At 43.3% G+C, this 13128-nt stretch overlaps 1 protein-coding gene across 2 annotated transcripts in view; it reads left to right on the forward strand.

The window, feature by feature from the left end:
- Nucleotides 1-13128, forward strand: part of LOC128882621 (furin-like protease 2) — a 292612-nt gene that overhangs the window by 269983 nt on the left and 9501 nt on the right. For both annotated transcript variants that reach the window (XM_054134276.1, XM_054134285.1), the window contains exons 4-7: nucleotides 4614-4718; nucleotides 7495-7698; nucleotides 10163-10457; nucleotides 12284-12456. In XM_054134276.1, coding sequence (XP_053990251.1) covers nucleotides 4614-4718; nucleotides 7495-7698; nucleotides 10163-10457; nucleotides 12284-12456 — 777 coding nt within the window. The remainder of the gene's footprint in view (nucleotides 1-4613; nucleotides 4719-7494; nucleotides 7699-10162; nucleotides 10458-12283; nucleotides 12457-13128) is intronic.

Below are 13128 nucleotides of genomic sequence, written 5' to 3' on the forward strand. Positions count from 1 at the left end.
TTCAAAGAGTGGAAAATTTGCCTTTGAATACCGAACACGTCACTTTCCAGTGACGGTGATCGCGATCAACCGTGCCCTCGATTTAAGAAGCGAACAGATAACAAAGAAAAAATACGGTGTTTCGCGTGCGATTCTTTGAAACGGTTCCGGAGCACATTGATTACAGATTCACCGCTGTCATTCGAACGATCATTATCCCGCTCGATATCGAATCTGTCGCGTCGATGCTTTTACTTTTGGCGACACGCTTTGTGGTTGTGTGCCCCCGTATCGACAGAAGTGACCTATCACGAGTGCCTCTTCGAAACAACAATACCGCGGGCAGTTAGCGTTCATCGCTCGATGCGTTCATTGTTATAGCTGGTGTACGCTTATAAATCGTTACCATTAACAGAGAGCTGTACAGGTTACACGAAAAAGCACTAAACGATTTAAATCGAGAGTTAAAAAGTCAATTTATTGAACGTGGAAACTTTGTTGCTCGAAGTATTAATCGAAATTTGTGTATAAGGTGATCTGTAATTGATACTAGTAATCGATTGAACGGTTAAAACACGTAGTACGTATGGGGTAGTTTCGCGAATATCGATTGGAAGAGAGCAAGAGAGTCAGAGAGTAAGAGCTGAAGCGAATAAGAAAATAAGAGTTGCAGCGAACGAGAGTTTACAAGCGTGTTCTGTTTGCCGTTACGTTACAAGTGTAGACCTACCTTTATGGTGGATCGTGGGGTTCGTGTTTTCGCGCGCAACAGGGGATGGTTTACCGATCAACGCAGAGGTACGGTTTTATTCTCGATAGTCAGCACGCTCCTCGTTTCTCGATGTATCCGGCTACGCGGTTGGAGAAACGCGAATGTTGGGCATCCGTTGCCTATATCCGGTTCGGCGAAGAGGGTGAAACCATGATATCGGTACTACGTGTTCGGCATTGCGGAGAGCAAAACCGACGATCGCGGTTTCGAATTAAACGCGAAACGATGACTAAGTGGTTGTCCCAAAACAATGCCGCGTTACGCAGCACAAGGCGAAATGAAATCCTAGGGCAGAATAATCAAATAAAGAACGTTTCACCGTTCAAAGGTGCCGCCTTAAGCATTATTTTAGGTGGAACTCAAAAGTAATGTCGTTTCAAGTAATACTTTGGCATTGAAAGTTTACACATTGGATGGCAAAAGGCTGTTGATAACGAGGGCGATTACATAATTGATTGAAAATAAAAAGAATTTATTTGTTTGGATTTAACGTAAAAGAAACGACGTTACTCATGGATGGTTAACCCTATCGCGATCAGGACAATGATCGTATCGCGTTCTTGTGTTCGAATTCTACAGAGACCAAGGCGAACTCAACTGAATTTTTTAAAGTCTAAAAAGTCTTCTAACGATGGAACCAGATGGTACCATATCGGGATGATTAATTACTTCCCAACGTCAGAGTTTTTCGAATCACCGTGTGGCCGAGCATTGTCTTGTACCTTTCAGTTCTGATAGAAGGTAAAACTACACTCCTCAATCTTTGAAAACGTTACGATGCATTAATTGTTCGCCAAACGTTTTCGATCGCGAGTGCTCGATTACTTTCTCGAGCCACGTGCTCCTCTTGTCCACGAATTTCACCGAGAACGTCCAACCGCCTTATGTCATCGCGCTTAAGTGTACAGTGCTTAACGCAAATTCCGTTCCCACCCTCGCCTTAAACTCCAGGCCATTGTGGGCCTCGTATTACCTTAATTTGGTCCTGCCCCAGAACGATAATGCAGGTAAAGCGTCTAAGCGGAGGACGCTCGCTAACCAACAGACCGATGACCCATGGTATGCGGAGGTTATCGTAAGGCATTCTTGGCTGGTTTGATTTAGTGACTCCCCTCCCAACTTGCTGTGATAACTTACCCCTTATCTGGTCCGGTATGCGCCTATACTTTGCTCTATACTTTGCACTCGGCACTTGGACTCGTTTTCCACCCCCAGTCGACTATACAGCAAGATCTTCGCGCGAGACTTAGACACGTTGCAAAGGTTGTTTCAGTTTTCGGTGATAAACTACCCCTATCCGTCTATCTTCTTTTCTTACACCCACGTCGTTCCTTTCTCGCTAGCTGACTCCCTTTTTACGATCAGATCTTAAGGGTTAACGACACCCTTGTAAGATTTTTTCGTATTTTCCACTTCAAGTTCTCTCTGTTTCTTCACAATTTTCCTCGCGTCACTTTATTCCGCGTCTTCCATCCGCTTTCGCCGTTCCACTTCCGTTCTTTCAACGCGCGTCTTCCGGTCGCGCGAATATCCTCCCGAGATTACCTGTTCGTCGAGGCGTGGGTGGTCGCAGAAGCGACGCAGCTTGTCGCCGAAAAGCCACAGCCCGGATTTAGAGATTCGACGGAAGCCCACGTCCGAAGTGCCTTAAATCAACGTCGGACTGAAAACAATATCGGCGCACCTCGAGGCTCCGTTCGTTCGTGAAACGGATTCCCGTTGTACTTTGGGAAATCAAGCTCAACAACTTCCAACGGTCACGGTGTATTGGGTTACGTTTTTACTCGAGTCTGCCTCGGGATCGATAAGACTGCACAAAAACGTATAACGGCTTCGTCTTCCAACGAGCAGAGACCTATCAAACCGCGAAAAGGTTAAGGATAAACGTCCTTATGATAAAATACTGGAGTTTCTGAATTTTAACTGTTTGTTTGCAAAAAAGGAATATCGTATAGAAAAATGCCTGCAGAACTTGGAGTATTACGGCTCTTCATCAAGCTGTACACGAAGAACTGATACAGTTGGACTGTATATTCAACTTGCGGATAATAAAGGTGTCAAAATAGATACTGAATTAGTCATCGATAGAAGAAACCTCCGCGACGAATGAATTTCCGTGTAGGACAAAGCGAGCAACGAGGGACGACTATAGTTGCCAGTAGTATCGAAAAGGTTGAACTACGACCGCAGGAAGAGACGCGTCACGTTCGTTGGATGCGCCACGAAAAGGTCGCAGCGAGCTATCCTGATCTTCTGATAGATGCCAATATCGTCATATTTGTTCCGTAGCTTCTGACAGGTCGACATTCGGTTCTTTCGATCGTGAAATATTTCCTGGAAGAACGGTATATATGTTTAAGAAAAATAAATGTCTGTAAAAGCAAGCGTCGAGCGAACGATAATAGTTAGACACGAAATTAGATACAGTTTAGCAGATTTAGAAGTCGATATTTAAAGCAGTTTTAGCGGTTATGTTTTTGACATCTGTCAGATATATGTCTGTTCTGAAAATATCTCGACGAGCGAAAATACGTGCGGATAAATTCTGTCAGAACATTCATGTGTAATTCACATTAGTATGCAGATATCCGCTGGCATACGTAATCGAATTTGGAAAAGGTTCGTCAGCGTTCAATTGAGTTAAAATTGTTGTTCACATAGAAATTCGTAGCGCTTCAATTTATAAAAATTTTTATCTACTCTGCTAGGTTTTCGTATGCATAAATGAATAATCCTTTCCAGTGTGGAAAAACATAAATTGATATTATCGGAAAGTCAAGCTGTTTCGCGTGGATTAGATCGCCATGTGCGTAAACAATACGCAGAATCGTCTGTACTTTACGATCGAGTTTGCTTTAGAATTAAACTGGATATTTATAAAACTTCTTATTGGATCCCGATGCGATCTTTGGTTCTTCGAATATTGCTGGTCGAGTAAATATGACGCGCTACAAAAGAAGCACTCAAACCTCGACATAAAGAGGAATGTCCTTGACTAACAACGTTTCGAATACGATAGACACTTGTCGAGGAATATCAATGTTGACACAAGACGTTTTCATTGTTGTCTTTCCCTTCGCGGTCAATAATATCGAGAAACCACTACTGAAAAGAACCGATATACCTTTTAAAGTGCTTTCTCGAATGATATTCGACTTCATTCCACTCCATGTGAAAGTCACAAACAAACCTCCTTCAGTGGTCCCATTAGGATCCATTAAGAAACGCAATGCGCACTTGGGATATTACGTGTCACTGAAAATTGATATTTTTCGATCCCGATACTGTATCGTTTCTCGTCTAACGTGCCTGAAGATACAAAGACAAAGAATACGATTGGTAGCCGAGGTTTGGGGGCACGAATTGGCGGAGATCGCTTGGCGAAGGCATTCTGTTCCTTTACGAGATTGCAAAGTCGTGGATTCGAAGAATTATGGGCAGAAAATTCCAGGAATTGAATGCGAATGTCGTCCAAGTGTCGTCTGAGGGTGTTTATGGCATTGCCACGGTTCAGCGAAACGTGGCTCGCCCTCGTGTTTTTCTTTATTAACGAGGCGAACAATTTTCCCATCGATTAGCTTCGTATAATATTTCGGTTTTCGATTTCGATTCACGTAATTAATTTAGAAACATTCTGTTCTAAGTTCATTCTGTTCTAGTCCTAACATTCTGTTAGGACTAAATCGTAGTATTTATTATAATATGTCATAAAAATTCATTTCTTGGCGATCAACGTGATAAACACGAACAAATTACTCGTCGATCGGTCAAGAGACGCGTTGACAATCGATCTGTGAAACAGTGAAAATTGTTAATCTACCAAGCAAGTGAGAAATTAACAGGAGTTTCTGTTTATTTGCAGATTGGAGCACTGAAGGAGTACTTCCTCTTCGCTGACAAACGACTTCACAAGAGGTCTCTCTCCAGCAGCGAATCGCACCATAAGACGTTAAGGGATGAACCGAGGGTAAGTGATTCTATCTTCGGAGTGTCAGGGTTAAGGCGTGCTTATCAAATTCGTACGGCGAATGCGAAACCCAGACACAGGTGCAAAACACAGAAGCCGCGTAATTTCACGGCGTCTGTTATAGAGCAACGCGCATTGTTTACTTGGCATTCTAATTTTCTCCCGTTCGCGAATAGTGTGCGGTGCTTCCTAAAACAAACGACCAAGTCACGCAGTTACATAATGTCGTACACGTGCCAGTGTAATTCAACGAGAATATTCTCCAGCGTTAAATATCTTGATATTTTTCTACTAAAAATTATTTCCCTCTGGATCGCGAAGAATTAATATCAGAATAAAAACGGAACGAATTTTAAATCCTTATACAACGGGAAAAAGCTTAATAACTTTTTCATGGACAATGTCCTTTGTCGTTATTTATCATCTCGTATAACGTCATCTCGCACATATCCCTAGAATTAAAGCTACCGTTCATTGCGAACGCGAATTGTCCAAATTAATTAGCTACATAAAGTAAACTCTATTAATTAGCCTGGATGCGGAACAATATATTTGAATGGCTTGCGTTGCCAGATACCTTTCAATTACCTGCGCGTATATTCGTAGAGCAGTTGCCACGTACGGATCGATTACCGTGGAACCCAATTAACACCCAAAAATATCACCTCAAATATCTAATAGAACTGCGTTTCGAGGATGTTTCAGTTATCATATCAAATGTTCGCTTAATATTATCCAAGATGTAACGTTTACACAACGGAATTATTATCCTCGTATCTCTGTCCCTTCTTGTGTGTTTCGTGCTTCGATTAAAGCTCTTTTTGATTCCTCGATCCCTTTCTTATCGAGGCTTTCGACCGTACATCAAAACAACCGCAAGTTCGATCAATCGATGGACAAAAGGAAAGAAGCTTTAATGTCGTACGCGACGTCGAATCAAAAGTGGCCATCCGGTAACCATCTCAACCGTTAGAGGCTTTCTAGTCGAGCAAAAGGACGGTAGACTCTATCACTGTGTTTCCAGAGATAATATTGTGCTTGACCCATCTTTCCAGCCGCGGCTGCTGTCTTTTTCTCGTCGATAAAGCACTTCGACTTCGGCCGAAGTGGGAGTCGAAAGGTTTATTCGACAAATACCCGAAGCTAAACCGTTACAGGATGCGTGTAAAAGTATGAGGGGCGATTGAAAACTCTTTCTCTATTTTTAACTCAAAACTTAATGTACACTCTATGTTTCTCCGTTCGATCCATTATAAGAGTGACTGATGCTCCAAACATGTCCAAACTTTAACGGTACTCGCTCGTTACCGATAAACATGCGCGGTATGTAATTCTAAACAATAACGAGTTTATCCATTCATCAGCAGTCTATCAACGATAACAACTAACAGTTGAAAGTGGGTTTCGACAATGAAGTTAAATTGTTGGCACTTTGTTATTAAACCTTTGTTACGAAACTTTTGGTAAAATTACACGTCACTCAAGTGTATCTAAAGTAATTAGCTGGTACCTACGTTTCTAGTAGTAAGATATTTTTACATCGATTATCGCGTAAATAACGATACACAGTTTCGCGAGTTAAAACGATCGAATTCGTGAATTTAACAGGACATAATGATGACTTTTAGTTTCGAAAGGGTTGCTTTCGTCAATTATGTCAGTGATTTAAACGCGAACAACAAAAGTACCGTATTATAAAATCCCCCAACGAATGGATTTACGCAATCAGATTACACGGCAAGGTTGTTACGTGCGATCTAATCAGATTTCCCCCCCCCCCAAATGGTAAATCATTTAACGTCATTACACGCTTGACTTCTAATAACTTTTGTCACGCGTTGCCAATTTACGTGACAAGCGCCCGTCACCGCGCCTCCCTTTTAAATTAGATATTTCACTTAACGCGATGTAATTTTGTGGCAGTCAAAACGCTGGTCAGTCATCCTGCATGCACATTCGCGGAAATTATGCGTGTCGAAGCGAATCATCGAATATTTCTCGACTATCGGTACAAGTATTCCGGTCTAGTAAATTTCGTTTCAACCTCCTTCTCCACTTTAGCGTCAGCGCGTGAGGACTTTTGGTTGCATTTACCGGGGGATCCGTAGCATGGTGCGTCGCGACGCACGTGACAGAACGGCCGTGACACTTATCGACGCGGAACGCGAACGAGCCTAGGGATTTGGAGGTTGGCCAAAATTCAAGGGCCGTGAATTTTCACCGCGGAGGCTTTAAAACTAGTCGTCCAGCGATATGAATGAAACGGTGACCGAGGCGTCGCGTGTTTCACGCTCAACCGAGTCGAAGCCAGGCTGCGAAAACGTTTCACGTCGATGGCGGCAGTTTACAAGGCGCCATACTGGAAAATCCGTTCTCGCGAAATTTTCGTTTCGTTCGACGGGTCCTGCTCGTGAATATTCCGCGATAAATCGAAGCCCGATCACGCACGCGTATGGGATTACTCGAAAACGCAGCCGTGCACGAGAATTGACCGCGAGCGGCCAACATTTTTAGCCGAACGAACCCTGATGGCTGATATTTTGCAAAATATATATTATTTCGCTACTCTAAGTCGGTCTCACTTCTCGATTATTTTAAATTTTCACTTGCTCGCTTCAAAACTGTTTCTTTAGAACAGACGAACGAAACTAGCGTACGATATTATTCCAAAATATATGCGCTCCAGTGTCTGGCGTTTCCCCAAACATTCGAGAAGCCTGTTTTCCAAATCAGAGCGTCGTAATCCTCTAAAGAAACTGTCTTATCGTTTTTCCAGGTACGATGGTTCCAGCAGCAGCACGAGAAGAAGCGCAAGAAGAGGGACTTCGCGCCCACGTCGTTCGCATTCAGCGATTACCCGGCATTTTTCGACGAGTTTGGCCCGCGTCCTCGGCAAGCCACGTTCCATCGGCAAAGAAATAGAGGTGTACCCTTCCAGAACCTGTTCACGGATCCGCTCTTCAAGGAACAGTGGTACCTGGTAAGTGGGCCTTTCTATTCTACTGCCTTGAAACCAACCAAAACGAGCTGCATACGTGACGCGACTGCATCCCCCGACGTGCCAGACTTAATGACATCCGATAACGGTTATAACGTATTCGGGATCCAGTTCCTACCATTTTGTCCCATTTCGATTCCTCCCGATTTTACTCGCACTTGGATAGTGTACGTGTCGCCTCGAATCGACGTCTGCGGGAATTACGATCGATAACCACACGTGACTGAATAACACATTGACTACCGCGTGAAGGTTTCAACGGGACATTTCCGCTCAAAAGTTTCGGACCATGTACAAATAAGAGAAATTCTGAAATTTTCCTCGCACTGGATACGTCGACTAGGGTGAAATTAATCAAAAAAATCATCAAATTTGATACGACGACATCGATGAAAAATATAATTCTACACAAACCTTCGATCGCTAGTGTTACTCGAAACCAAACGCGATTTCTTTTCGGATTCTTCCATTTCTCCTTCCCTCGGTACCAAAACTGATTATCGACGCTAAAACCTGGCAATCCATAATTTTCGTTCGTCGTAATTCTATCATTTCATTTTTGCGCTGTCGACCGAGACCGGGTGCCACCCACCTTCAGGTGACGTGACGTTGGATATTATAACACTGCCAGTGTCGTGTAAAATTCAAAGCTTGCGGTGAATATGTGAAAACAATCTACAGATTCGCAATGCTGTTATAAACGGATTTTTAGAGATTTACCAATTCAAGAAATTTCTCTCATCTGTATCGTGTACCTTTGTTTATAAATATAAAAAAATTATTCCAGTATATTTTAATTTAGATTTTCGCTAAAATTCGGACACGCCAAGGGGGGGAACATTTCGATTACAGCGGAATCCGTTTGAGCAGCGAAACAATTTTTCAGCGATCCGTTTCCAGCAGTGCGATTAAATGTTCGTTCGTCATTCGCGAAAGCCCACTCATATCCAATTGGCCGTGCGATTGTTCGGTTCGTTAAGTATCATCGCGTTAAACGACTAAATCATCGAATAACGGTTCGATCGACGTGTACGCACGCTGGGATTATCCCAAAGGGAAAGGTCGTGCTTGTTTCGGGCCCAAAATCCTGTTTGCGATCGAAAAACATCTCATTGTTAATACTGTGCTCGTATATCCTGTTCTGCCGTTAATCCTAGAAACGACAAGAGCAGCGATCGCCGTTGGTCTATACCCGAAAACGATCGTTCGAGGCGACACGCGGAGAATTATGAACAGCCGCCGCGTGAGAAGCCACGACCTCTGGCTTGTATTCAAATTTCTCCAACGAATTCGCTCTTACCCTGTAGTGGTGCACTATCTCGTAGACAGAATAGGATTTAACGAATATACACAAGCAATCGGAGGAACGTGCAGCTAAAATTATACGAAAAAACTACTACCACAACTCCAGCCACCGATATACCAATCGTGTACCATTCGAAAAGCAAATGAAAGTAATTCATTCGCGTCGCACTTTGTCAAAAATGAAATACGTTAGCAGAACTTGAAATTAATTAACTCCTGTAATAGGCGGACGTAAATATCGAATGGTTCTTTTGTGCGTCGAACACAGCAATAACAATAAATCCCTTTACGCGACCGTCGGAGTTATAAATTTATTGGACGAAACCGTCGAAACTTTTCGATATGATTTTAATAAAATGTTTGTTCGCGTGACGAACGACCATCGAGGAGGTCGGAACGTACGAGGAGCGGATACGTTCTCATTGTCGCTCGTTAATCGTACAAATTTATGGTTCAAACGTAAATACTCCTCGTTATGATCGAATGATTGTAACCGTCATGGCGGGAATTCTCGTAAAAAATGGGATTTTCAAGGATCCTTTGCCAGCAGCTGTCGTATTCTGTTTGAAATAAATAAAGGAAAATTGTTCGCGCCCCCCCCCCCCCCCCCAAGGGTAAAAGAAAACGTGGTTCTTTTTCATTTGTCGCTCAGGGATTTCACAGATCGAGCTCGTCGTGTAATCGAAAAATCGTGTATTTTACAGGCCGATAAAACCTTTGCCCCTTCGCTATTTTTTGCGCATTGTATTGGAGCAGTTTCGAGTTAAATTGAGAGGAATTTACGAGCGCGAAATGAACATGGCACTCCGTAATATATGGTACCCACTTCAGGGGTGAATGGAACTTTTAAAAACAATCGAATAAATTTACGCGAACGTCCTATTTGGCATCGTTCCTCGTCTCTAACGAGGCCTGCTTCGGTGTCGCTCTTTCGATAATCACTTCGACTGTCCACCAACCGAATGGTAACAGGAACGATGACTCTGTCGCACTATTTCATAGCAAAAATTGTCACTGGAGGGTGGAACCGTCGCTGAAGCAACAAATCGAAAGATAGTCGTTCCCGAAACGTCGTTCGAATCAAATTCAACGTGTAAGGGATTCGATCCAGGGCCGTTCACTGTTTGTTCGCGTGTTCCAGAACGGCGGGGCCAAGGATGGCTACGATATGAATCTTGGCCCAGCGTGGCAGAAGGGTTACACTGGCAAGGGTGTTGTCGTGTCGATCCTCGACGACGGCATACAAACGAATCATCCCGACCTGGCACTGAATTACGATCACCAGGCCAGCTGGGATATCAACGACAACGACAACGACCCGATGCCAAGGGACAACGGTGACAACAAGCACGGGACTCGATGCGCCGGCGAGGTCGCCGCAGTTGCTTTCAACCAATACTGCGGCGTCGGCGTCGCCTACAACGCCAGCATAGGAGGTAAGAAATTACGATTTTTTCAGCGAGCACGGTGCGAGAGAAACACAGCCTCGTGAAACAGACGAGGAGAAAGATCCTGGTCACTTCGGGACACCCTATAAATAACAGGTACCATTCCCCCGACGTTCTGTTCTGAAATAAAAACGCAACTCCAGCAAATTAACTTTTACCCGGATACACGGTCCCTTCAATTAAATATGACTTCCGTTATCCAGTTGTATGAATTACGATCCCCCTATGAGATAGCTTTCTGAACTTTAACCCAGAGAGGACGGAACTGATGATTCTAAAGACCTCGGATATCTGACTCGAATGTCCGACACCGAATATTCGAGAATTTAGTGCAAACCTGACTCTTCTCGTAACATATAAAAATTCCACAAATCTTTTGGAATATCGTTTATGCATTTATTCAAACGTGTAAGTACGATAATGGAATACTTCTGCAACAACTTCGTCCAACCACGTCGATACGTCGTATCGATAACAATATATTTATTAAGCCATATTAATATCCCAAATATGCGCTGCTTTAATCAAATTAATTACAATCCATTGCGGACCATCGTGGACTATTTTATATTTTCGTAACAATCCGGTGTAATACTATAATCACACAGTTACATGATTTTGTAAGCGCATTAAACGTTCCCGACAAAGTACAGTGAATTATATCTAAACGCTGCGCGAAACGTTCTTTAATTCAATACTGCAGTTTTTAATCATAACTCAATTATAATGTACTCCAATAGTCCGTGATATCCAGTACTTAAATCCCGATAGAACAGAAATTAACAGTCTACATTCTTCGACGCTGCGAAGTAATCGATTTTTCTTTCGTGCTTTACGATAGACTTATTATTCCTTCATTCTCGATCCATTGTTCATCGTTAATTGGTTTTAAATTAAAATCAAAGACGCGTAAGAATCGAGTCGAAAATGGCGAATCTCGTGTGTTCGCGGTACAGTACATTCGCAAATACAAAAAGTAGCCAGTTGCTTAGATGCGTAACTTAGCTTCCCAAATCTGAAGCTATTGCTTCGACCATTGCTCTCATCAAATTTTATTCTCCACTCCATCGTCCACCGACAACTTAATCGTCGGCGCGACATTCTTCCTACCGTGCCACTTTTATTTTCAATTTTCCATTTACGGTAACAATGATTAAAACGTCAATCACACGCAAGCACCGGGTCGTTATAAGTCGCTCCACCAGGGAAATGTTCCTCGCTGGAATATCGAGTTCCGATAATTTTACCGGCTCGTTTCCATTAAAATGCGCGTTAACGATCCGCGCACGATTTAACGTGGTACCTGTAGCTCGTCATCGTGCGAGAAGAATCGCAGGTGAGAGTTCCCTGACTTCCTCGGCCCTGCTTTTGTTCCTTAGAGTAAAAAATAAACTACTTTATTTTTTTTCTCGAGCACGAGGAGGCGTCGACAAATCCTTTTGCACAGAATTTTCATTAATGTCGTAGAATAACTCGACAAAATTTCATCCTGATCCGTGACACCAAGTTCGTAAGATCCCCTCGCGAAACCTACCCTTCGTTCTACGCATAGCGATATCTGTCGCAACGATCCAGCAGCTACTTTCCAGATTTATTCGCGTATAAATTGATGCGTAAGACACACGAGATAAAAATACTATTTAAAACGTTACGATCTTGGCAACGCTCCCCTAATTAGAAATCTCCGTGAGCGGAAATTATGCCGCGCGTTTACAGCAGCTTCGCTTGGAGGCCGTACAAGTTTTCGTGGAAATCACGACGCAACGGCAACGAGAAGGAAAGCTATCTGACGCTCATACCTTCCGTGTTCTCAGGCGTGCGAATGCTCGATGGCCCGGTAAACGATGCCGTCGAAGCCAGAGCACTGGGATTGAATCCTGATCACATCGATATATATAGCGCTTCTTGGGGCCCCGAGGACGATGGTAAAACTGTCGATGGTCCTGGCCCTCTTGCCAGGAGGGCGTTTATTTACGGTGTAACCAGCGTAAGTTACATAACTCAGTTCCATTTTTCTTTCTTCGTATCTCCGCTGTTCGCTTTGTAATCTTGGAAAATTCCACTTGCCGATACTGACACGTTTCACCGTGTACGATAGTATAGATTGTCGAGCCAAATGTTTTCATTATTTACTCTAGACCGATAACTGCACTCGTTTTCCTTCGTGACGCATTAAAATATTTCCGCTTTCGACGAGATCGTTCCATGAAACTACCCCTAAAAACGTCAACCGTGTCAATAAATGTTTCCTTCCGTACTCGTGCAATGTTTACTATTTTCAACATCCGAAACGTCTAACAAAGAGAATTAAACTGTAGCTGGCAGCCGCGTATATTTAGATTTTAGATTGGATCCACATGAATCGCCTTGTATCTCTCGAACGCAAACATTCGCGTTCTGTCTCTTCTGGGCAAACGAGATAACCGAGAAAAATAAAAGTTCGGCAAACTTCCCAAGGTGATATCGCGTTTGAACGTTCCCGCAGAGTCTCGTCGAGATCGGAATATATCCGAGTCGCAAAACACCGCGCGCAAACATTCCCCCGAAGCTGAAAGACGACGCGAGTACGGTGCATTGATTGCGACCGGGCTACAAATATTTATAATAAAAACATTCGCGGAGCACGATTTCGTTAACAGTAGCGAGCCGGAATATCTTC

This window comes from Hylaeus volcanicus, chromosome 1 (genome assembly GCF_026283585.1).
Source record: "Hylaeus volcanicus isolate JK05 chromosome 1, UHH_iyHylVolc1.0_haploid, whole genome shotgun sequence".
Taxonomy (NCBI): Eukaryota; Metazoa; Arthropoda; class Insecta; order Hymenoptera; family Colletidae; genus Hylaeus; species Hylaeus volcanicus.